This window comes from Entelurus aequoreus, linkage group LG11 (assembly GCF_033978785.1).
Source record: "Entelurus aequoreus isolate RoL-2023_Sb linkage group LG11, RoL_Eaeq_v1.1, whole genome shotgun sequence".
NCBI classification, from domain to species: domain Eukaryota; kingdom Metazoa; phylum Chordata; class Actinopteri; order Syngnathiformes; family Syngnathidae; genus Entelurus; species Entelurus aequoreus.
In genome coordinates, this window is record NC_084741.1 from 43,124,646 (window position 1) to 43,147,630 (window position 22,985).

The 22,985-nt window shown below is 36.7% G+C and overlaps 1 protein-coding gene across 1 annotated transcript in view; it reads right to left on the reverse strand.

The window, feature by feature from the left end:
- Nucleotides 1-273: 273 nt before the first annotated feature.
- Nucleotides 274-22,985, reverse strand: part of sntb1 (syntrophin, basic 1) — a 141,472-nt gene continuing 118,760 nt past the window's right edge. The window contains exons 7-8 of the mRNA XM_062063379.1: nt 14,196-14,407; nt 274-2,775 (exon numbers count right to left, since the gene is read on the reverse strand). Of these exons, the coding sequence (XP_061919363.1) occupies nt 2,683-2,775; nt 14,196-14,407 (305 nt within the window). The 3' untranslated portion in view covers nt 274-2,682. The remainder of the gene's footprint in view (nt 2,776-14,195; nt 14,408-22,985) is intronic.

A 22,985-nucleotide genomic window follows, 5' to 3' on the forward strand; every position in this document is an offset into this window, starting at 1 on the left:
AGTGTGAATGTAAGATGCAGCGGTTGCTTGAACAACACTTTGAAGATGTTTTGTTTTTGTAGGATGGAGGCAGTGGTGCACTTTGAAATTCAACCCCACCTCCAATAACCACACTGTCACTCTGACAAAATTTTTTGTTTACTTATATATATATATATATATATATATATATATATATATATATATATATATATATATATATATATATATATATATATATATATATATATATATATATATATATATATATATATATAATTTTGTAGTGTTGCATGTTAGAAAAGGTTTGATCAAGTGAAAATACTAAGAGAACAACAACTAATATTTACAATTTACAACATATATACTTCTGTAAACTTGCAAAAAATGTTTCTCTCTATTTAGTGGCCACAATAATTCAATAAGTTAAGGTCACAATGGAGTAAATTGAATGATGCAGACACGTTTGTTACTGGATACATTCTTGTACGCTTCTGCCTTGGAGACTTTGTATGTGTAAGTAATATACATACCTAAGTATTTGATACTGGTTTATATTGTCAAATGTCATTGTTATTAAATTAAGGACAGTTGTTACGTACTGTATGTTTAACTGTTGTGTAGCTCCTAGTAGCCGCAAGTCTACCATGTTTACCTTTTGTAAATGACATGACTAAGGTACAAAAAGACCAACCTTGTGTGCTTATTGGAGGACATTTAGATGGTAACTGGTTGTCCAGTTTTGCACAAGTAAACGTGCTGCAGGACTGCTTGTACTAATATCCGATATCAGTATTGAATCGGGACACTACTAACAAATACAAATACATTTGAACATCTTTAAAGAGAATTTCTTTTAGTAGTTCAATCTAGAAAGTGAAACTCATTACTACACAGTGAAATATTGTGTAACTTACAAATAATAAAAAAACAATAACAAATTCAGTATCTCATAAAATTGTCAAAAAGCATATTATTGTAAGCTTAAGAGAAACATCCAATGTGGCTTCCGCGTTCCTCAGCTTTACTATGAGTTGATGGAAATATAGTAAGGAATAATGCAACAAGTGTGTTAGGCTTATTCTTTGGTTTTTGTATTTTTTATGACGCCACCACAAAAGGGTACAGGTGATGGTCAAAAGGACAAATGTGATCACAATACCAAAGACTATAAAAAATGGGACCCATTACCTCCCTGCTTGGCACTCAGCATCAAGGGTTGGAATTGGGAGTTAAATCACCAAAAGGATACCCTAGCACGGCCACAGCTGCTGCTCACTGCTCCCCTCACCTCCCAGGGGGTGATCAAGGGGATGGGTCAAATGCAGAGAATAATTTCACCACACCTAGTGTGTGTGTGACTATCAGTGGTACTTTAACTTGAACCATAAAAAGCAGACATGTGACAAATGATTGAGTTGTAGGAGTGATTCAATTATTGATATGTCAATTACATACCCATATTTATATGCTCATGCCATGTTGAGGATGGATTTCTTCTACCGCACATACTGATGAATCAGCGTGATACGGTACCTGTTTTTGAGCTGACTTACAGACACCCATTCAATTCAGCAGTACCTAGAAAACACCACCAGGTGTAGGAATCACACTGCAAACCCCTTCCTGTTACCTCTGCAGTACATGTCTTGTCTTCAATAGGGTAAGCACTTTATTTCAGAATGACTTTGCAGTAGTTGAATTATCTTTAAACCTGTTAGTCAAGAAAAGTTCAAACGAACAATAAATCAATATTTCATTATGTTGACCATTTGAGCCTTGAATGAGGTATTTCCTATGGGACAAAAAGGTTTGACAATCAAATAATTTGATTCTGTTTGACGTTGGAGGTTCCACTGTTTATTAGTAGTGACAACGATTAGCTAAAGGGTAGGGTCTCTTTTCCAGGTGAAAAATAGAGTTCATGGTCAGAAACAGTTAAATCATTAATTATAAACTTTTCAAATGATCATTTGAAATGTATGACCTTTATAGATAATGAAGTGCTACAAAAGGGCCAAAGTCCTTAGCATTGGCTTAGCTTAGCAACATATCGGTTTATTGCAGAAACTGTAACGCTATACAAATATTAGTCAGTTGTGCTTGTAATCTGGGTGAAATAGTCTTAGTCTTAAACATATATACTGTTTTTAATCATTACTGTACAGCTGGATTGAGCATACAAGCTTTCTGAGTTGCTAATGTGTTCTTGTGGTCATTAGCTAGCTAATACTAGCCAGTAGTTAAAGCTACAAAAATATAATTAGACTTAATATTGTAATAGCACAAATGGTTTCAGAATGATTTTGAAGAAATTACTTAATGTGGATTTGCATTTTGTTGTCGTATAATCAGAGCCAGTGTGGTTGATGCTAACATTGCTAACAATAGTTTTTACATACTAGTGTTCTCACAGAGATGATAGTGAATAAATTAACGGAAAGAAAGGAATCATCAAGTGAAATTACAGTGAATCTTTGTTGTGAATGTCAGTAATGCCTAGTTGTTGTGTACATTCGTCACTTTATTGTCCAGTTTGTAGCAAATATCTGGTTGTTATCTTGACTGGTGGTTTCAGAAGAGAAAGCTGCTACATTCAGCCTGGGTCTCAGACTTAGAGGGGTCGAACTGAACAGATGCGGACGTCCAACATCCGTTTGGAGTTGCAGTCAGGCCACTAAGCCCAGTTGTTTGGGGTTGCAGTCAGGCCACTAAGCCCAGTCGGGAGATCTTAGCTGAGAGGAAGGAGTGGAGGATGAAGACGATTGGCTTTGGACATGAGTGCAGGTCCAGTTGCTGGGGAAGAAGAATAAATACAGTGAATGACAAATACTGGACAGACGCTCGTTCAATCCAGCAGTACATTAGTAGGAGGGAAAACAAGCATCCTGATACACTGTAAAATAAAAATGACAGACGAAGCAAATATCCTGTTGCGACATGGATTTAAACATGACATCTGTTTGGACAAATGCATAATTTTCTTTGCTTGACATCACAATGGGGGATTTTACTGGAGCTATGACTCATTTCCTTTCCTGAGGCCTGGAAGGAAGCTTAAACCAGTAAACTACCTCTTCCAAAAAAAACCATTTGCATTGTATAATCACATCTAAATTACAACTGCTATCCTACAGTAAAGCTTAGGGTTGCACGATATAGACAATATAAATGATATCAATTTGGCCAGAAATAGAGATCGTTATATTGTTTGAGTTTATTTCGAACATGCATGCATACGACAGGATACATCACGATTTCCAGTTTTTTCTTTTCAACATGTTCGAAAAGGAGAAGGAAGAAGAAGAGCTTATTTAATCCTACCCCTTTTCCTTTGCAGTTGCTAACACTTATATTCACTTCCTGTTCTAAATGTATTCACAATATACTCCATGAGTAATAAAATTAAAAAATCAAATAAAATAACTAAAAAAAGAATTAGTGAAGTACCGTATTTTTCCGATTATAAATCGCAATTTTTTTTCATAGTTTTCATACTCTGGAGCGACTTATGTGTGAAATTATTAACACATTACCGTAAAATATCAAATAATATTATTTATCTCATTCACGTAAGAGACTAGGCGTATATCAGCAATCGTCACACACACACGTCAACCAATAAAAATTTGGCGGGGGCGGGTCATGGCAGAAGTGCATTGTGAAAAAAAAGATGCTACCTGCTACTACTTCCGTACCTATGAAGACTGATTATTTCAACATTGGCGGTAACGTATAAAAACTGAGAAGGGCTGAACAAAAATGGCACCGAAAAGGAAATCATATACTGCAGGTTACAAGCTGGAAGTAGTGAAATATGCAGCAGAAAACGGCAATCGAGCAGCAGAAAGAAAGTTTGGAGTATGCGAGAAACTTGTAAGGGACTGGCGAAAAGCGGAGGTTACTCTTACTGAATTGAAGAAAACTAAAAAAGCTAATCGTGCGCTAAAAGCTTGGTGGCTACAGCTCGAGGAACGAATTCACAAATGGGTGCTTGAAAATTGCCTTTCGAATGTCTATTCTTGGTGTAGGATTTTATCAAATAAATTTCCCCCAAAAATGCGACTTATACTCTAGTGCAGGGGTCACCAACCTTTTTGAAACCAAGAGCTACTTCTTGGGTACTGATTAATGCGAAGGGCTACCAGTTAGATACACACTTAAACAAATTGCCAGAAGTAGCCAATTTGCTCAATTTACCTTTAACTCTGTTATCATTAATAATTAATGATATTTATCTTTGTGGAAACACTGATCATCCTAATGATTTCTCACAATAAATATATATAGAAACAGATAAATATCAATATACAACACTTTATTTTTATATTTTCTCTAAGTGCACATTTTTCAAATTGAACATTTTCAAATGATCACTTCTAAGACAGTCTTGTGAAATCACAATATCCCATTTTAACTAGCTAGCCACTAACATTTTTTAACAAATCATGAATTACTTTGCACCATGTTTGTACAAATAATAACTCATGTAAAATACAAAAGTCAACTCTCAAATTTTTAAATCATGTCACACTTTGAACTGGACACCAAATCTGTTATCTGTTTCTTTGTCAGTTAGTGGGAAGCCTGGCATTGTTAACTAGTGTGTTGTACTCTGGTGTGTAACTTGACACTGCAACTCTGAGTGAGTCTTGCAGATGTGCATCAGTGAGGCGTGTTCTGTGTTTGTTCTTGATGAAGTTCATGTCAGAAAAGGCTGATTCACAAAGATAAGATTTTTCCTCATTGTTTGCAGAACCTTCTTAATCTTTTGGACATATTTTCACAGCAATCTGGCCTTAAGCTTAATTATGATAAATGTAAAATGTTAAGGATCGGAAATCTAAAGGGAACGTCCTTTCGAATGGAATGCAAAGTGCCTGTTTTGTGGACAGATGGACCAGTTAACATACTTGGTGTTGTTGTCCCAGAAAATCTGGAAGATCTAGGCCAGGGGTCACCAACGCGGCGGGCACCAGGTCGCCCGTAAGGACCAGACGAGAGATTTTTTTCCTGCTCTGATTTTTTACACTGCATTTTAAAACACTGTCATTTAACAAACTGAATTTTTAAACACACACATTTTTCTCCCAAATGTTTATTCAATAAAATGTGTCTGTCTTTAAAAGCATCAATTGCTCCAAAGATGTATTTAAACATTGAGTGGTACACAAATGTCCTGTTGGACAAAAAACATGTACTGTATCAAAATAAATTGTATCCTTTTTTACAAGTGATCCCCTCCCAGAGAGTCTGCTGGGAAACATGGCGGGGTTCATAAAGGAAACAATCCACTCATAGTGGTGTTTTCAATTTTATGTGCCAGAAAAAAGAGACGATATTTTGCAGCAGTTAATATGGATGAACTCTAATATTGTAATAGATGGAAAGCCTTTCTTTTGGAAAAATATGTTTGAAAGAGGAATCATTTTTGTCAATGATATTATCAATGAGAATGGTAAAATTATGAAGTATGATGAATTTAGAGCTATGTATGGTGATGCTTGCTCAAGCTTTTCATTTTATCAACTAACTGGAGTAATTGGGAAAAGATGGAAACAAATAATTAATTATGGAACTACTAAATTATTAGTTTGTAAACCTCTAATAAGAAATTCTAGTTGGCAAAAAGGAACTAAAATAAATGGAAAAATATATAATTTTTATTTAATAAAGAAATCTTTGAAGGCTGCCTCATACAACACAAATGGAAAATGGGAGGACTTTTTTGACTGCCCGTTGCCATGGGATGCCATATTCAAACTAATCTATAAAACCACTATCGATGTGCAAAATCGTTATTTTCAAATTAAAATTATTTATAACTTCTTACCCACAGGGAAAATGTTAAAATTATGGAATATGACAGAGTCAGATGATTGCCGATTTTGTTGTCAGGAGCCTGAATCCACCCTGCATTTGTTTTGGTATTGTCATATTGTGTCTTTGTTTTGGGTGGAAGTTGGAAAAATGTGTTTAAGGATTGGTTTGTTTATGAAGCTTAATGTGGTTTCTGTTATTTTAGGAGAGTTCATTGACAATCAGGATTTAGTCAATTTAATTATAGTACTCGGTAAAATGTTTATTTTTAAGGCCAAAAACAGATATTCACTTAGTATTACTTTCTTTAAAACATTTATTCAGTATTTTCTAACTGTAGAAAGTTACATGGTTGAAAACGATAATGATGCCAAAAAACATTAAAAAAAAGATGAGAAGTCCTCAAAGGCTTATTTTGAAAGTATAATTATGTTTACAGATTATATGATATCTGTTGTTGTGTTCCCTAATTTGAGTGACCTGGACATAATCTGGACTGTACATAAATGCTTATTTTGAAAATGTAATTTTGTTTATAAATTATATGCAATCTGTTGTGTTCCCTAATTTTTTTCTGTGTACATAAATGAAGGTGTGTGTTGCTGAGTCCGACTTGGACATTATCTGGACTGGGCCTGGTTTAAAAAACCCTTTAAACAAATCTAATTTCATTGACAACCTGGTCTGTTGAAGATAAGGCCCTTTTTAAAAAAAAAAAAAAAAAATAAGATAAATAAATAAAAAACATTTTCTTGGATAAAAAAGAAAGTAAAACAATATGAAAATAATTACATAAAAAATAGTAATTAATGAAAATGTTAGTGGACCAGCAGCCTATACAATCATGTGTGCTTCAGGGACTGTGTCCCTTGCAGATGTGTTGTCTATGTTGTGGGAACCAGAATATTGGTAGCAGAAAGAAATAACCCCTTTTGTGTGAGTGGGTGTGGATGAGTGTGCATGGGGTAGGTTGTTTGGGTTGATGCACTGATTGAAAGTGTATCTTGTGTTTTTTCTATGTAGATTTAATTTAAAAAGAAAAAAAAAAAAAAAAAAAAAATTATTTTTTTTTTTTTTTTTTTTTACAACAGGCCCGCGGGCGACTCGTCTGGTCCTTACGGGCGACCTGGTGCCCGCGGGCACCGCGTTGGTCACCCCTGCTCTAGTGCGACTTATATATGTTTTTTTCCTTCTTTATTATGCATTTTCGGCCAAAGCGATTTATAATCAGAAAAATACGGAAAATTGTATTTCATATGGTGAGATAAATAAGATTATCAATAACTTCAGTATGTTTATCATGGTTCTTCTTCTTAGTACTTTGCAAACACTTTAAGTTTGAAAAGTTTCCTGAATTGGATCATATTAGTAGATTGTTTGATTTATTTGCATAATCCATTCCATAATTTAAATCCCCATACTGATACACTAAAGTGATAACGCGTGTTGATGACACAATCTAGCTGTGTGCCGCAAATTTGACAGCGACAATCGAGTTATTACTTATTTCCTTTGTAATTTTCACTAATGTCAATGTTTTATTGTGTTTTAACACAGGGATTCTTAATTAAAAAAAAAAATCTGGGCCCAACTTTTTCACTGCAGAGGGGGCTGGGACACCCTCAAATATTAATACTGAATTAGTATTCTTACTCTTTATTTTAAGCATATTCCATAATTATATCTGACCTACATACAGTTTAATAGGACACACTTGTCAACTGATATGAAACCATGTCTTAATCACAACGATTATTATCAAGGCTTAGGTCAGGCTGATTACAAAAATAAACATTAATCAAGTATAGTACAAAAGTATAGTACATACAATTACACAGTGCTACTAATTCTTACTAAATTAGTAATAAATGATAATAAGTATGTTTCTTAAATAAACATTTAATACAATTCAAGTGCAAATGAAAATACAGTTTCACCACTTTAGTCATAATTTTTGCACTTAAGAAACTTCTCTATGACTTTAGCTCCAGACTTCTGTTTTTTTTGTTATTGTTATTACTGCCACAAGTGGTGGAAAAGTGTATTACAACCGAGTACAGCTGTGGCCCATATGGACCACAGCTGAGAAACAGATATTTTTTGGCGGCCCATCAATGGGCCTCGGCCCTATGGTTAAGAAACACTGTTTTAACAAACTGTAGCGACTTGATTAAGCCCTGTACTTTACTTCCTACTTAAAAAATCTTTAAAATGTAATTTAAAAAAATATCTAATTTGACATGTTAATCCATTCAGTTTATCAGTGGAAAGTAGTATTCAAGCCACGCTGAGAAGAAAAATGTACCAAGAAAAGAAATCTAATATTACAATTTAAAAAAATTTTTTTTTTAGTTTAAGGTATTCTATGTCAAAGTAATGAAACATAACAATATGTTAGGATGACGACTTCTAAATAATACATTTCTTTTCTTCAATTCCATTGCACTTTGTGCTTGTATTAAAAAAACTGTGCTAGCATGCAGAGCTTCTGTCTCATTGTCAGATCACTAGTTTGCTTTGGTTCGATCCAAGCGTCTCTGCGGGAAAGCTAAAGAGTCAAGCGCAGAGACAAATTTAGAAACAGACAGTGTTTATGCCAAATAATGACACTGAAGTCAACACGATGAAGATAAAGCCCCCGCAGATTTTATCTTTCAAAAAGGTCGCGCAAATGAGCCATCAGCCAAATCCACTTGTGCCTTGGGATTTTCAGTAAGTCGCGTTGCCAACGATGCCATTTGGATTCCTTTTAGCCTACACTGAGCAGTAACATGTGATTGACATATTTTTATATCATAGAACATCTCACTTTACATTCACTAAATAGTTTAGATTGTTGTGTCTCTACCAGTGCCTTAAAAAGCTTAGTCTTGGAACTGAAAGCCACATTAATATTCATAGTGTTGTCAAATATCTTTCAAGAGATGAAAATATTGATGTTTTCAAAATGAAATTAGGTGGTGACAGTTGTGTTTAGTTGTACAGATTTTGGTCCTGTCTTCTTTTGAGTGGGACCCCTGAAAAAAGACCAACCTGGACCTCCACACACTGAAGTGAGAAACACTCTGATAGCATCTTAGGTTGCAGTTGAATTGTTTTCCAGGAGCTGTTTTATAATCAAGTGCTGCGATTTACCTCAGATATTCGTGTCACCTGTAGCAAAAACTAACAAACGTCCATGAAATGTAGTAGGAGTCCCCAACATGCGGAAACTAAAATGGTGGTGTTTTTGGGGGACCAAGTATCAGTTTAAATTGATTACAATAATTTCAATGGGCGATGTTGATTTGTGATTCGAGTGTTTTGCGATACGAGTGTTTTGAGTTACGAATTCAGTCATAGTACCTTTTTTCCGGTCTTATCATTCTGCGAAGTCGAGGGTCCAAACAAAGAGTCTTGTTGTGTTATCATAAAATGCATGAGTGCATCTGTGTTCGTTTATGTTTACGTAGTGTGTTTGCCTGCCCTCTGTCGCTACACGATCGGTACCGGAAGCCACGATCGGTCCACGCATGTGCAAAGACTATGTCACTTCCTGACAACTTATTTTATGGCAATCATACGGCAGTTACGATCGTGCATGTTGCCACTGATACCATAGTTTTATTTATGATTTTATAATATTTATTTAAATAACAATATAATATAAAACATTACATACAAACACACATTATGTACTGTATTAAGAATACTGTCAATTGACTGTCACTACCTGATTCGTACAGAAATCCAAATGTAAATTCAACACAATTGAACAAAGTAATCGATAATTTTTACCTCTTTATTTACATGGAATACATCAAATTCACAATACTTCCAAATGCAAAGTATACTCTTTGTTAGCCAGATTAACTGCCATAAAAACAAAGCCCGCTTTGCAAAATGAGCTATGTATTCATGTTTTTAACAAGAATAAGAGGAAACGTTTTCACAATTCGCATGGTGTTTACATAGGAGTGGTGGCGCGGACCCACTTTCGCCTGGAAAAACACGAGCGATGACGTCACGACTATTGTTGACAAATATAATTGTCGACAACAAATTTTATTGTTGACATTTGTCAACAATGTCGACTAATTGTTGCAATACATGCATTATTATTATGCATTATCATTACATCAATGGTTAATTTGGTCTAAAAAAAATGGCAATGATATTGTTTTATCGGCAGTAATTTGCAATATATCGTCAAGCAAAATTTGTTATCAGCCCAGGCTGAGCCGCAACAATATACATCCCACATTCACTAAATTATAAAAGAAAAACATATTTTTTTCGTATAATAACCACACAAGACTATAAGCCACAGATATATACCGATACGTAGTGAAATAATGAGAATAATAAAATTTACCTAGAAAGATTTTGTGAATGTTTATTTACATACCTTAATTGTTTCCAAACAGTGTCTGTAATGCGGCAGTTAAACGACTGATCAAACAAAACAGAAAAGTAATTGATGTCTTTATTCATCCTTTATTAGATGAATAAGATTTTCTCCTTTTTAAATAAGGTTCAAGATGTTTATCGGGATTGTTTTTCCTTATACTTTGTAAACAATTTGAGTTTGAACAATTTCGTAATGTGGCTCATTTTGGTACATAGTTTGATTTCTTTGCTTAATCCATTCCATAATGTAGCCATTAATGAAGAAACAGCCATAGATTAGCCACAGCTTTGTATAACCGCAGGGTTAAAAGCTTGGGAAAAAGTATCGGCTATATGGTAATTGTTCTTATTTCCAATTACCGTATTTTTCAGACTATAAGTCACAGTTTTTTTCATAGTTTGGCCGGGTGTGCGACTTATACTCAGGAGCGACATATGTGTGAAATTATTAACACATTACCGTAAAATGTCAAATAATATTATTTAGCTCATTCACGTAAGAGACTATACGTATAAGATTTCATGGGATTTAGCGATTAGGATTTACAGATTGTTTGGTAAACATATAGCATGTTCTATATGTTATAGTTATTTGAATGACTCTTACCATAACATGTTACGTTAACATACCAGGCATGTTCTCAGTTGGTTATTTATGCTTCATATAACGTACACTTATTCAGCCTGTTGTTCACTAGTCTTTATTTATTTGAAATTGCCTTTCAAATGTCTATTCTTGGTGTTGGGTTTTATCAAATAAATTTCCCCAAAAAATGCGACTTATACTTCAGTGCGACTTATATATGTTTTTTTCCTTCTTTATTATGCATTTTCGGCCGGTGCGACTTATACTCCGGAGCGACTTATACTCCGAAAAATACGGTTTGTATGATTTTCTTTTTATGCCCACAAAAATTAATGAAGCATTCGAATATCACAGCTCGTGACATCGCACATGCCCCGTCGTAAAAATTGCAATAATAACTCTTAGCAAAGTCTGAATATGGCGTCCGCATAGCTTTCTTCTCTCCTCTCCATTTAAAGCCATCTTTGCCAACTTTTGCCTTCATAAAAGGTATACGTGATGTTAAATGTTTATTTATACGTGAGTCCGATAAGAAAACATTTAATTTTGAGCTATTGCAAATATCTTCTGTAATTAGATTTGCATTCTTGAGGGAAAAAAACTAGAGCTGTCTCGATCCTGATCATGGGATCAGATCGAGGCCGATATTTGCCTTTTTAATAGCTCTCTAATTAAAAAAAAAAAATCTTTACCCCAGCTGTGTTCCAATGGTACATGGCTAAAGATTGTACTCAAGTGAAAGGTTTCTTCAACAGGAATGTACGCTCAGGGAGACACAATTACATTTCCATATTCCTTGTTGCGCACATGCAGGAGTTGCATGAATTCCAGGAGGGTGCGTGTCTTGCCATAACATCAGCTCAAATTTGAGAGCCAACCTCAACGAACGCATCGTCTATCCACAGTGCAAATCTGCTTCTAAGACACTAATTCTCACCACCGTGGTGGTAAATAAACAACCTTTCTCCGATGTATCACTGGAGGACTAGAGGCGAAGGAATGGCTAACCATGCTGCACACACACGCACTGAGCAGGACGACACAAGAAGCTAAAGCATCAATGTAAAGTAGGAGTGATCGATTCAGATACCAGTACTATTAGCACCTAGTATATTATCAGTATATAAACAATACTAAAATAATTAGATAAATATTGTTCTCTATTTTGTTCTTATTATTAAAAAATGTTGTTGGGTCATTTTTGTTATTGCGTACAAACTCAGGAAGTAAGTCTCTGGGTTTTGCGCTCAAAGCCTTCATGTCACTAAATCATTTAAATGTGATGAGTAACTTTTGCTTTTGTTAAAGGCCTACTGAAATGACATTTTTTTATTTAAACAGGGATAGCAGATCCATTCTATGGGTCATACTTGATCATTTCGCGATATTGCCATATTTTTGCTGAAAGGATTTAGTAGAGAACATCGACGATAAAGTTCGCAACTTTTGGTCGCTGATAAAAAAAGCCTTGCCTGTACCGGAAGTAGCGTGACGTCACAGGTTGAAAGGCTCCTCACATTTCCCCATTGTTTACACCAGCAGCGAGATCGATTCGGACCTAGAAAGCGACGATTACCCCATTAATTTGAGCCAGGATGAAAGATTCGTGGATGAGGAACGTGAGAGTGAAGGACTAGAGTGCAGTGCAGGACGCATCTTTTTTCGCTCTGACCGTAACTTAGGTACAAGCTGGCTCATTGGATTCCACACTCTCTCCTTTTTCTATTGTGGATCACGGATTTGTATTTTAAACCACCTCGGATACTATATCCTCTTGAAAATGAGAGTCGAGAACGCGAAATGGACATTCACAGTGACTTTTATCTCCACGACAATACATCGGCGAAACACTTTAGCTACGGAGCTAACGTGATAGCATCAGGCTCAACTGCATATAGAAACAAAATAAATAAGCCCCTGACTGGAAGGATAGACAGAAAATCAACAATACTATTAAACCATGGACCTTTAAATACACGGTTAATGCTTTCCAGCCTGGCGAAGCTTAACAATGCTGTTGCTAACGATGCCATTGAAGCTAACTTAGCAACGGGACCTCACAGAGCTATGCTAAAAACATTAGCTATTCACCTACGCCAGCCAGCCCTCATCTGCTCATCAACACCCGTGCTCACCTGCGTTCCAGTGATCGACGGAGCGACGAAGGACTTCACCCGATCATCCGTGCGGTCGGCGGCTAGCGTCGGATAGCGCGTCTGCTATCCAAGTCAAAGTCCTCCTGCTTGTGTTGCTGGACCCAGCCGCAATACACCAATCCCACCTAAAACTTTCTTCTTTGCAGTCTTCATTGTTCATTAAACAAATTGCAAAAGATTCACCAACACAGATGTCCAGAATACTGTGGAATTTTGAGATGAAAACAGAGCTTTTTGTATTGGATTCAATGGAGTCCGAATACTTCCGTTTCAACGATTGACGTCACGCGCATATGTCATCATACATAGACGTTTTCAACCGGAAGTTTAGCGGGAAATTTAAAATTGCCCTTTATAAGTTAACCCGGCCGTATTGGCATGTGTTGCAATGTTAAGATTTCATCATTGATATATAATTATCAGACTGCGTGGTCAGTAGTAGTGGGTTTCAGTAGGCCTTTAAGTTATTGTGCAATAGCCACTTTATTTTGTTCAACAATGTCAATGTGACGCACTATAATATATTAGCTGATTTACAACACTACTATCACATTCTACATTTAATAAAATAAGTTTTATTTTTTAAAAAATGTGTTATTGTGTTTACTTTAGTTACTTTCAATGAAACATCATCACCATTATCGCATCAAAACTCAAAATTCGATCGGATCTGAGACCAAAAATGTTAATCCGGACACCCCAAAGAAAATTTCTGAAATTTTCGAATGATTTGGTCTTCTGAAGTACGAGTGTACACTGAACACAACAAACTAACAAAGTAGGGGTTTACGGTCACTATGCCATTCAAACCCGTCTACTTCACACCTAAAGCACTATTGTACACTAACATGCGCGTGTGTAACATAGCAACTCAATTACTGTAATGCAACCGCTCCTCGCAAGTTCTCAATGATTTCATTTCATATATGAATGAAATAGCAACACTCAAAATAATCCAAAAATCAAATGCACATTACGCTTACTCACCCTCAATTACTTTTATGTGCGTAACATTCATCCATCCATTTTCTACCGCTTGTCCGTCTCGGGGTCGCGGGGGGTGCTGGAGCCTATCCCAGCTGCATTCGGGCAGAAGGTGGGGTACACCCTGGACAAGTCGCCACTTCATAGGAACGTGTAATTTAATGTGACTAGAAAACGAATGCTTAGTCTGTGAGGCATGGAATCACTTCCAAGAAGAATGTCCAAATTCCATTGTCACAATTAGATAGCCCAGAAACTTTGAAAGAAAGAGAAATACTTACGATCTCCCCCTCTTTTCCTCCAAAGTCAAGGGATATCATCCGAACTCCATCGTCTGACGACATCCTCAGTTTTTCATAGGGGTAGGACAAGAGCGCTCGGTTTTCGGTAGGTGTGTGAGATCCCGCCTCCCTCCCGCTCTCACCATCTTGGACAGAGATGCCGTGTTCATAGTGGATCACCAGGCGGCACTCCTGGCCCAGGTAAAGGCAACCTGGAACATTCATACAGTAGGCAGCATTTAGAGGAACTTATTGTCCAGAGAGGCGTATTTAATATTTAATAGTGTTTCATGTAAATTATGCTTGGTAAAATCTAAGCATTGCGCGGTTCAGTGCACTGATGTGATTGTCTCATGATGATTACTGACCTGCAATGACTTTTACAGCATTCAGTAGCTAAGCCTATCCTGAGGGAGTATGAAAATGACAAAAATCATAAATAACTTGTCCTGTCTTGCTTCCATCACACTGTAGCTAGAAAATTGTCACAGATTACAGTGTTTCTGGTATAACAAGACGCAACACAAAAATGTGACATTTGATCTCAGCTACCTCAATCACTTGGGTGAGCTTGTCTTTAGAATCTAGCTTTAAGATCAGACAGCGAGCTGGAACGACCACATACACAATGCTGACAAGGAACACTTTCTCATTGGACCACCTCAGCCAAATGAACTGGTTTCTTTGATTGACGAGGGGAATAATTCTCTAAGATTAAAGACATTTACAGTAGTTGAGAAAATTCCAAGTTCCAGAAGGTGAACCAAAAAGATTACAATTGACCTCAAAGACTTTAAAGGCCTACTGAAACCCACTACTACCGACCACGCAGTCTTATAGTTTATATATCAATGATGAAATCTTAACATTGCAACACATGCCAATACGGCCGGGTTAACTTATAAAGTGCAATTTTAAATTTCCCGGGAAACTTCCGGCTAAAACGTCTAGGTATGATGACGTTTGCGTGTGACGTCAAGGGTTGAAGCGGAATCCCAATACAAACAGCTCTGTTTTCATCGCAAAATTCCACAGTATTCTGGACATCTGTGTTGGTGAATCTTTTGCAATTTGTTCAATTAACAATGGAGACTGCAAAGAAGAAAGCTGTAGGTGGGATCGGTGTATTAGCAGATGGCTACAGCAACACAACCAAGAGGACTTTGAGTTGGATAGCAGACGCGCTACCGTGACTACCTTGACTTCCTCCGTCTCCGGGCCGCCGACCGCATCGATGATCGGGTGAAGTCCTTCGTCGCGCCGTCGATCGCTGGAACGCAGGTGAACACGGGTGTTGATGAGCAGATGAGAGCTGGTGTAGGTGGAGAGCTAATGTTTTTAGCATAGCTCTGTCGAGGTCCCGTAGCTAAGTTAGCTTCAATGGCGTCGTTAGCAACAGCATTACTAGGCTTCGCCAGACCTGTAACCGTGTGGTTACAGGTCCAGAGTTTGGTAGTATTGTTGATCTTCTGTCTATCCTTCCAGTTAGGGGCTTATTTTGTCTGTTTCTATATGCAGTTAAGCACGATGCTATCACGTTAGCTCCGTAGCTAAAGTGCTTCGCCGATGTATTGTCGTGGAGATAAAAGTCACTGTGAATGTCTATTTCGCGTTCTCGACTCTCATTTTCAAGAGGATATAGTATCCGAGGTGGTTTAAAATACAAATCCGGGATCCACAATAGAAAAAGAAGAGAGTGTGGAATCCAATGAGCCCTTGTACCTAAGTTACGGTCAGAGCGAAAAAAGATATGTCCTGCACTGCACTCTAATCCTTCACTCTCACGTTGCTCATCCACAAATATTTCATCCTGGCTCAAATTAATGGGGTAATCGTCGCTTTCTCTGTCCGAATCGCCCTCGCTGCTGGCGGCCATCATTGAAAACAATGGGGAAATTTGAGGAGCCTTTCAACCTGCGACGTCACGCTACTTCCGGTACAGGCAAGGCTTTTTTTATCAGCGACCAAAAGTTGCGAACTTTATCGTCGATGTTCTCTACTAAATCCTTTCAGCATAAATATGGCAATATCGCGAAATGATCAAGTATGACACATAGAATGGATCTGCTATCCCCGTTTAAATTTAAAAAAATCATTTCAGTAGGCCTTTAAGCAGTTCAGTCTGCAAAAATCCACTGGTCAAATGACCCAAAAGGAGCATGAATAGTAGAACCACAAAGTTCCAACATATGCTGCTCCACCTGTCATTTGTCTTATGTTTTAAAACAATAAAAAAAAATCATCATCTCTTTATTTCGGACACAAAGGATAAAGACATCAACAAACAGCATCCTAAAAAAGAAATAAACAAGATACAGAAATATTAATTTAATGCCATACAAGCAGAGGTACCATTATTAGGCCTCATTTCACCGCAGGAACTTTCATACGAACTTTCTCACTTACCCAGGTAAATAAAGTACCCCCCGTGTTTCCACCAAAAGATTTAGTTCGACATGAACTAGTTTTAGTTCTTACAGTAGTAGCGAGGTGGGAGTTTTGAACGCTGATTGGTTGAACACTGTGGGCGTTCCTAAAAACGTTGTATTCGAAGACAACAACCTTCATTACACAGTGCTACAGAACATTGATTTGTGGAACTATTTTGCAGTGTGTAGTCTATAAACTACTATGTAGTTTGATAATAAATGATAAAATGATAAATGGGTTATACTTGTATAGCGCTTTTCTACATTCAAGGTACTCAAAGCGCTTTGACAGTATTTCCACATTCACCCATTCACACACACATTCACACACTGATGGCGGGAGCTGCCATGCAAGGCGCTAACCAGCAGCCATCAGGAGCAAGGGTGAAGTGTCTTGCCCAAGGACACAACGGACGTGACTAGGATGGTAGAAGGTGGGGATTGAACCCCAGTAAACAGCAACCCTCCGATTGCTGGCACGGCCACTCTACCAACTTCGCCACACCGTCCCCATGTTGATGTTGTTTATTAATTTTTACCAACTTTATTTCAATCCAAGAAGTGGACAGACTCTTTTAAACATATTACAGAGGAATATAAAGTATTCAGCCGGACTTTAAGGTAGCAAAGCAAGCTGCTCACTGGGACTCCGACCTCATAGATGAGAGAGAAATGTGTAATGATCACATCAAATATTCACTATTTACTTTGTTACATGCTGTAAAAATAGTCAGTGACATGCCATTTATGTAGTTATTAGTCTCAACTAGAGCAAACTTGATGCTAATGTGTTTGTGTTCTCGCCGTGAGATAAACACTGACATTTATTATTTATATATTGTTATTTACAGCTGAAATGGACCATAAAGAATCGCCCGACACTCATGAATTCATAATTTACTGACAGGACGACTTTCTGACTATTGGACACTGTGGAAAAAAGCCTGACTTGTTATGTAGACGTCGAAACGCTTTGTTTTTAAATATATTGTTTTGTATATTATTGCTGTGTATTTCATTTACTTACACTTTAGAAAAAGAAATATCACCCAATATTATCTGTTTATTGACATTGTATACGTGTACAAATATACCAGTCATCCATACGTCATCAGCCTGATTTGTATAAATTACCCTAAACTGTGAAATGCGGTGCATGAAATATCAACCACACACTTCCAGGAAGTTAAAAGTTACTCGACGTTTGGCGGAAATGGGCCTAATGTTTATAAAAACTGGAGAACAGCCTAACTGGGCTTTGTGCAGAGTTGGTCAGAGTGCATATAATGCTATTCAAAGTACTCATACAAGTGTACATACTCATACTGTAAAACTGTGCATACTCATACAAGTGTACATACTCATACAAGTGCACATACTCATACTGTACATACTCATACTGTACAAGTGTACATACATATACTGTACAAGTGTTAATGCGATGCATATTTCATCATTATGCCTCATTTGTAGGTACATTTGAGCTCATTTAATATCCTTTACTTTAATCCTCTTGTATGTAATTAAGTTTTGTCTCATGACACATCATCTGTATGTAATATGGGAGGGTTTCATATAGTTGTTTGTGTGCCATGTTGTTCCAGACCACAGCAAACAGTACCTAGCTTGCCAAAGATAGTACTAAATCTATTAAAAGAAGACACCTTTTGCCGTTTCCTTTAACTTGGACACACACATCTATACCTTTGGTCATTAAAAGCCAGTAATTTCAAGGATTAGTAGCTTTTGTGTGTGACAATCATTGGTACTTTAACTTTTAACTTTAACTTTAATGATCATACAAGTGCACATATTTAAACTGTACAAGTGCACATACTCATACTGTACAAGTGTACATACTCATACAATTCTACATACTTATACTGTACTAGTGTACATACTCATACAAGTCTACATACTTATACTGTACAAGTGTACATACTCATACAAGTGTACATACTTATACTGTACAAGTGTACATAGTCATACAAGTGTACATGAGGTTACAGAAGACAGCAGCACATTCCAGCCGTGCAGTGTGAGCAGAATCCACATGCCATCATTGTATGCCACCTGGAGTTTACGCATACTGCTTTTTTTGTATTTCTGCCACAAGTGGGCAGTATACATAGGGGTACAAAATGCTTTAAGAAGTGCAGGTTTGACAGATCCTGAGCACAAGGAAAACTTATGCCCACTCCCTGGCAATCATGATGTGACTCTTTTTTGCATTGTATTTAATGTCAGAGTCTAATCCACACCTTCAGCGAGTGTTGCAGGGACAGATGATGACTAAATCATAAGCATACATCACTAGGGATGATACTCGAAACCGGTTTTCCCGGTTGTTCGATAAGAAAAGAACAGAGTCTTCGGACTCAAATCCCTTTTTGAGAACCGGTACCCTTTATCGAGACCACTATAGTAAAGAAAAAGAGTTGGTTTTTTATTCGGATCCCTCGGAACGAATCCCGTCCCGACCAGAAATGCCCCGTGAGACATCACAAGAAATTACGTCACGTAGCTCAGTCATTAGGCGCAGATAGGGAAAGCAGGAAAACAATGGACCGGAAAAAGCGATCCAAGGTGTAATAAAGTTCAAAACAAAAGGTATAATCCAATGAATAACTTTACTGAGAGATTTGAGCAGGGTACAAACACATGACGAACACTTTTACGACCAACCGGAAACATAGTAACCAGGCTAGCAACGCTCCTCCTTTACGGCAGCTGTCGCAAAGTTCTTAAAGCAACCGCAGCACATACATATATGACATCTCCCTTTTTTAACTTTTGTTTTTCTTTCCTTGTAAACAAAACAAAATCACACTGTATATGTGTTGTCTGTCTAATTGTAAATAATGCAGACGAGGCGTGTTGGCTGAGTTCTTGACGTTTACTTTCACAGCGTGCTCATAAACTCATTCTTAGCTGCCGGCGTGACGACATGCAACGATACTTTTCGGGGCTACCGCGCATGCTCGTCACTCCCGTTGCATGCTGGGTAGTGTAGTTGTTATATTCCCTAGCCTAGCTCATAACATCACATCTTTCCCCCTGTAAAGAAATAATGTTAACTCAATAAAGTGTATTTCTTTTTTTAGCTTTAACTTTAAATTTTTTAGCATTGTAACCACATTTGCAAACAACTTTTCTCTTCATAGAATTTTCTTTCAAAAAAGAAATAAAGTGCAAAAATGTCAAAGCATCATAACAAACAGTTATGTCAAATAGCAGCAGAAGTGCACTTTTTGGAGAGCTGTATTATTTTCAGTTTTGTGCCCAAGGGACTGATTTTATTTAACACTATATTATTATTTTATACACCTATAGTGATCACAGAGACAGGTTGTTTTTGTGTTACTGTATATATTTGTTTTTCTGAAAAATCCCACTTAATATACTTTGGGTAACAACAGTCAATATTTTTTTATTTCATTTTATTTTTTTAGGGGGGTAACTGTCAATATTTATTGATTTATTAGATTTTTTTTTTCTTATATAATAAAAGTGAGCTTTTGTTAAACCAAATATTGTGTTTTTTTCCATATACAACAACCTATCTGGACTCGATAAGAGAATCGATAAGGAATCGGTTCGATAAGAGGTTTCGATAATAGGCTCGAATTCGATAATTTCTTATCAAACATCATCCCTATACATCACGTGGTTTATGATCATATTGCCCACTACACAAGCAGTCCTACATTTTATTTCAAAGATTAGCTAAAACTTCCATATAAACATTAAAAAGTCAAGGAGACAAAATACTACCTTGCCACACATTAGTAACATAAAAAGGAGATGATACAAAGTTTCCCCATTTTACACACACAGATTAAACACACCAAAACATTGAAATTCTCAAAAAGTATTTTAGAACGCCTCTATTGTGCCATTTATAACATTACCTTTCATGATTTACCTGATCAAAAGTTTTTGAAGCGTCAATAAAACATAAAAATTATACTTGTACAAATCTAAAGCAAAAATGCACATATCTGTGCCAAATTTGGATTTGAAGATAAACTGATTCTCAAATGTCACAATAAATGTTTCCAATCTAATCAATATGGCCTTTTCCAGCACCTTGAATAGAATCAGGGCCGGTTGTAGGCAGGCATATACGAAGAGGCAGACAGAAATGTGAAGGCAGCATCAAGTGTTAGGGCTGCGAATCTTTGGGTGTCCCACGATTCCATTCAATATCGATTCTTGGGGTCACGATTCGATTCAACATCGATTTTTTTCGATTCAACGCGATTCTCGATTCAAAAATGATATTTTCCCGATTCAAAACGATTCTCTTTTCATTCAATAGATAGTATTTCAGCAGGATCTACCCATCTGCTGACATGCAAGCAGAGTAGTAGATTTTGTAAAAAGCTTTTATAATTGTAAAGGACAATGGTTTATCAACTGATTGCAATAATGTAAATTTGTTTTAACTATTAAATGAACCAAAAATATGACTTATTGTATCTTTGTGAAAGTATTGGACACAGTGTGTTGTCAAGCTTATGAGATGTGATGCAAGTGTAAGCCACTGTGACACTATTGTTCTTTTTAAAATTTTTTTATATATGTCTAATGATAATGTCAACGAGGGATTTTTAATCACTGCTATGTTGAAATTGTAACTAATATTGATACTGTTGTTGATTATATTCATTTTTGTTTCACTACTTTGGTTTGTTCTGTGTCGTGTTTGTGTCTCCTCTCAATTGCTCTGTTTATTGCTGTTCTGAGTGTTGCTGGGTCGGGTTTGGTTTTGGATTTGGATTGCACTGTTATGTTATTGCTGTGAATTGTTTTGTTGGACTGATTAATTTAAACAAATAAAAATAAAATTAAAACATAAAAAAACTAAAATAAAAAAATCAATTTTTTAAAAATGAGAATCGATTCTGAATCGCACAACGTGAGAATCGCGATTCTAATTCGAATCGTTTTTCCCCACACCCCTATCAAGTGTGCACGCTGCTCTGTCATACTCTAGCTCCTATTTTTCTGTGTTAATACAGTAGTGACATTGCCTTCTTCATAGATTTTGGTTGTTAGCTACAGTGTGGACCTGAATTACAAAAATTCAAATACCACGCACTAAACAGTGTCGCAATCTATAAAATGCTGTGTACTATTAGTGGGTGTGGGATTTAGTAAGGCTGTGTGCACAATTAAAAAATTGGTGCAGACCGCCTTATTTAAATGAGGATTTTGGGTGTGTACTAAACCAGTGGTTCTCAAACTTTTTTTGTTATCCCCCACTTTGGACAAGGGGGAGTTTTCAAGCCCCACCAGCCCCCATCGCCCCAACAGAACACTAATGCCAAGCTTAACATTTTCAAATTTATTGAACATCAAGTAACATCAAGTTGTATACATTCAAACTCCATCCATCCATCCATTTTCTACAGCTTATTCCCTTCGGGGTCGCGGGGGGCGCTGGAGCCTATCTCAGCTACAATCGGGCGTAAGGCGGGGTACACCCTGGACAAGTCGCTACCTCATCGCAGGGCCAACACAGATAGACAGACAACATTCACACTCACATTCACACACTAGGGCCAATTTTCTAGTGTTGCCAATCAACCCATCCCCAGGTGCATGTCTTTGGAGGTGGGAGGAAGCCGTAGTACCCGGAGGGAACCCACGCAGTCTCAATAACATAAAATAACATCAAGTTCAATAATAAATAAAATAACTTGCATCAAGTTCAATAATAAATAAAACAAAAGTGTTATAACTTGCATCAAGTTCAATAATAAATCAAATAAAAGTGTTATAACTTGCATCAAGTTCAATAATAAATCAAATAAAAGTGTTATAACTTGCATCAAGTTCAATAATAAATCAAATAAAAGTGTTATAACTTGCATCAAGTTCAATAATAAATCAAATAAAAGTGTTATAACTTGCATCAAGTTCAATAATATATCAAATAAAAGTGTTATAACTTGCATCAAGTTCAATAATAAATCAAATAAAAGTGTTATAACTTGCATCAAGTTCAATAATAAATCAAATAACTTGCATCAAGTTTAATAATAAATCAAATAAAAGTGCCACTTTGCAATCTTTGCAAAAAAAAAAGGAAGAGTTATGCATTTGGCAAGACAGGGCAAGTGAACATGAGTTTTACAGTACTCCAGCATTAGTGGCTGCAATGAGCCTGTTTTGCACTGCACAGCTTTTCAAATCGGGGTTGCAGGCTTGACACTGCCACTCTTAAGTCATGCTCAATGTTCAGCTGAGACCTGTACTTCGTTTTGAGTGAAGCAACAGCTGAAAAGCCTATCTCACACAGATAAGATGTGGCAAAGGGGAGAAGAATGGACACAGCTCTCTGCCCGATGAGTGG